Raw genomic sequence first — 3,306 nt, 5'->3', positions numbered from 1 at the left:
TTTCGCTGAGGACATCAGGCCAGGTCGAGCAAAGACGATCAAAGAAGGTAAAGCGTAGACGGATGGCTAAAGGGACACAAGGCTAGGCCTAGTCTAGATCACACAGAGTATCTAGTGTTGACGCACAGATAGATATACACAACTGCCTCTTACATCTCTATTCTGTGTCTTCAACGCGACGAGATGCTAATTCGTGATCCTAAGGTCTGAACCACTTTGAAGGGGCACCGAGGACAAAGCCCCATTGACAGCAGCACAGCAAGCGCCGATTAAGGAGCTATCCGCCGGCGGCGGGTCTGTTCACTTTTACTCGGGCTGACGGGGAGCCGATTTAACTACCAGAAGCATGACTGGGCTGTGAGCGCTTCGCAGACGGGCGCTTTGGGAGATTCTCAGCGGCAGGTTGGTGGGTGGCACGGATGCGGAACACGATGTCCCGTCTGTGGACCCCCGAAGCGCCCGGCCCGGCCATGCTACTACTATTGGAAGGTCCCACACCCAGGTGGCCTTACCAGTAGCTCACACCGAAGCATCCCGTTTATGGGGAACTCGAAGCCGGTGGGCGCTTCTGCAGCCCGAAGGCTTTGGTGACTCTTACCCGCAAGCCACTCAAGTGTTGTCACTGTACTTACTTGGCAGCTGAGTTCCAGACTAGAACACCTGTAGCTCTGACAAAACAATTGCAGCATTAAGAAAATTGGAAGTGGTAACCGTTCTGGCTATGAAGGCACGTAGCGGGATTCAGTCGCCCGCTATTTATAGACTTGCCGGCGTGCCATTTAGCGGACGAACTGATCGACGGTGGTGTGCGAGATGCGGTCGAAAACCATGAATCGTTGGTCTGAAGTTCAGGCAAAGCGATTCGCACTCTATGGTAATTGGACGAACAGCTTTTTGTCATCTCTGCACCTTGGCTTTTGTCTAGTCCAGGAGTAAAGGCTTATGCCCTCCTGCTTTTACCCACAGCATTCCCACAGTAATGAGGAGTTGTTCTAGAACGTGCCCGTGTTGCCCCGTGACGTACATCCGTCAGAACAGGGTCGACATGATTGCGAGAGTCGACGGCACGCAAACTCTTGGGACAAGCCAGCTTCTGGAAGCGAAGTGACTTGAGATCGGACTTAAGACGGCAACTGACCGATGGAAGATCAAAACCAGAATCGAGAGCAAGGGGTACCATAGCGTAGTGACATAAATTCCGGCAAGTCGGTGATCGTGCGAGATGAGGAATGAGGGATGCTAAAACATTGAATTCCTCGCATTCGACAAGCAAAAAGAGCCCGACAGTGGCCTGCGTGGTAAGTGCTGCGATGTAGACGTCCTTATGGTTCGCAGTGAAGAGGCTCTCGGGCAAAGGCGCAACGACGTCCCGCAAGACCCTCTGCAAATACACTTGCCTGGACACGGTTCCGCGTCTGCACATCAGCTTAGCCACTGTCCTGGACCACTGTCGCCCGAGTGTAAGGGGCTCCCAATAGGCTCATGGGTACCCGTGCATGTAAAATTCCACGGGTACCCCCGTCACTCTTAACCCTGACAACAACCGGTGCTCAACACTTTCCTAGGTCTCCTACGTGATTCGCATGGCTCGAAAAATGGCCATCTCCAGACATCATTCTGAATGAAAGAATGCCAATACTCTCCGCTTGCACCAAGTCGCCAAATTCGCCTCTTGAAGCTATGTGCCGGAACAGAGGCAGAGAAGCTATCCGGCGAGCTGGTGCACGTCTTCCTCGATGAGAAGCCATCCTTCACCGCGCTTTCCTACGCATGGGGCGATTCGCAGCCGCGAAAATCATTTTGTTGCTTGAATCTCAAGATGGATATTGGCCTCAGCCTACACAGCGCCTTGCGCAATCTCCGACAGCCTACCTGCGACACCCTCCTCTGGGCAGATGCGCTCTGCATTAACCAACATCATATCTCGGAGCGCAGCCAGCAGGTCAGGATGATGAGCGACATATACGCCGCTGCGTTCGCTACAGTTATCTGGCTTGGCGAGGAATCGAGCGACGTCAAGATGGCCTTTGGCTGGCTACGCAGGTTCGCCATGGCTTGGGGCATGCCGGAGTCTGGCCCAGACTTGATTACCGAAAGTCGGGCTGAGGGGCCGTTGCAGGCGGCGTTCGGCAGGCACCGAACTGCTGCGTTTGGACATATCTGGGCTCTGCTTAACCGTCAATGGTTCACACGGAAGTGGGTCATTCAAGAGCTGGTGAAATCGCAAAGGCCAAAGTTAATGGTCGACAGATTATATCTCCCATGCACTACGCTAGTTCGCTGGATCAGCTTCGTCGAGTGGTGCCCGAAAACAAAGAAGGAGTTCATACAAACCTGCCCCAATCCTCTCGAGGCCGGTGGAAAGGTGTTGGGATTATCTCTGCTGCGAGCTTCACTTCTCACGCGCATAGACGGTACGGAGAAGCAACTTCTGCCGTTTCTTATCGTGAGGACGCTGGAATTCAGATGCGCTGATCCCCGTGATCACATTTTCGCGATGATAGGTATCGCATCCGATGCCGACCGCTTTGATCTGATCGACTACAGAAGCCCAATGGAGAAGGTTTGTCGACAGTTCGCGTCTATTTGCGTCGCCGACAGCATGAGTCTCAAGTTGCTTTGGTCTCTCGTTTGCTTTACTCCGTTAAAGTGTCGGATACGTTCTTGGGTGCCAAATATTCAAAGCGTGGTGAGCAATAGGGACCGGGGTACCTTGGTCACCCAGTTCTCTGTACAGCAGTACAAAGATCATAACGCATCTGGAGACACGGTGCTGCAAACGGTGTTACACGATGGCGGTGATATCCTAGTGATACGGGGCTGCATCATCGACAGGGTTCGCTTTCTCGGATCGGACAACAGAAGCCTCGGCGACGCTCGCATTGTCGAAAAGGTATTCAATAGGGATCTGTATTCCTTTCGGAAGAATATTCAGGCGATGCAAAGGCGGAGATGGGAATGGCTTGAAGAATATTTGGCTATTGCAAAGGCCTCGGGCGCGACTAACGTCGAGGGAGCTTTACAGAACGCATTGCTGGGTGATTCTTTCATCAACAAAGAAGTTCCTCAGGGTTTGGCAGTGGTCAGGACAGAGTTTGCTACTCAAATGCAGCTTTACAAAGCTATGGCCCACGAAAGCAACCATAGTAGGTGGTTATCCGCCGTGATGACAAGCATGGGCCTTGAATCGAGCCATCTCCTCGAGAGCATGATACTAGAAAAGCTGCACCGGCGGTTTGGCAGTACGGAGAGCGGAAGGCTAGGCTGGCTGACGCCGGTGGCTGAGGAGGGAGACTTCATCTGTAT

At 53.0% G+C, this 3,306-nt stretch overlaps 1 protein-coding gene across 1 annotated transcript; it reads left to right on the top strand.

Annotated features, from left to right (window-relative positions):
• Window positions 1-1,621: 1,621 nt before the first annotated feature.
• Window positions 1,622-3,306, top strand: CTAM01_17186 (uncharacterized protein; the record flags this gene model as incomplete). The annotated part of the gene is made up of 1 exon (XM_060533175.1): window positions 1,622-3,306. A coding segment is annotated over one exon (1,685 nt), but the record flags the coding sequence as incomplete, so codon positions are not given.

Source organism: Colletotrichum tamarilloi (assembly GCF_030869305.1).
Source record: "Colletotrichum tamarilloi strain Tom-12 chromosome Unknown Scaffold_395.1, whole genome shotgun sequence".
NCBI classification, from domain to species: domain Eukaryota; kingdom Fungi; phylum Ascomycota; class Sordariomycetes; order Glomerellales; family Glomerellaceae; genus Colletotrichum; species Colletotrichum tamarilloi.
This window is presented reverse-complemented; position numbering and strand designations above follow the sequence as displayed.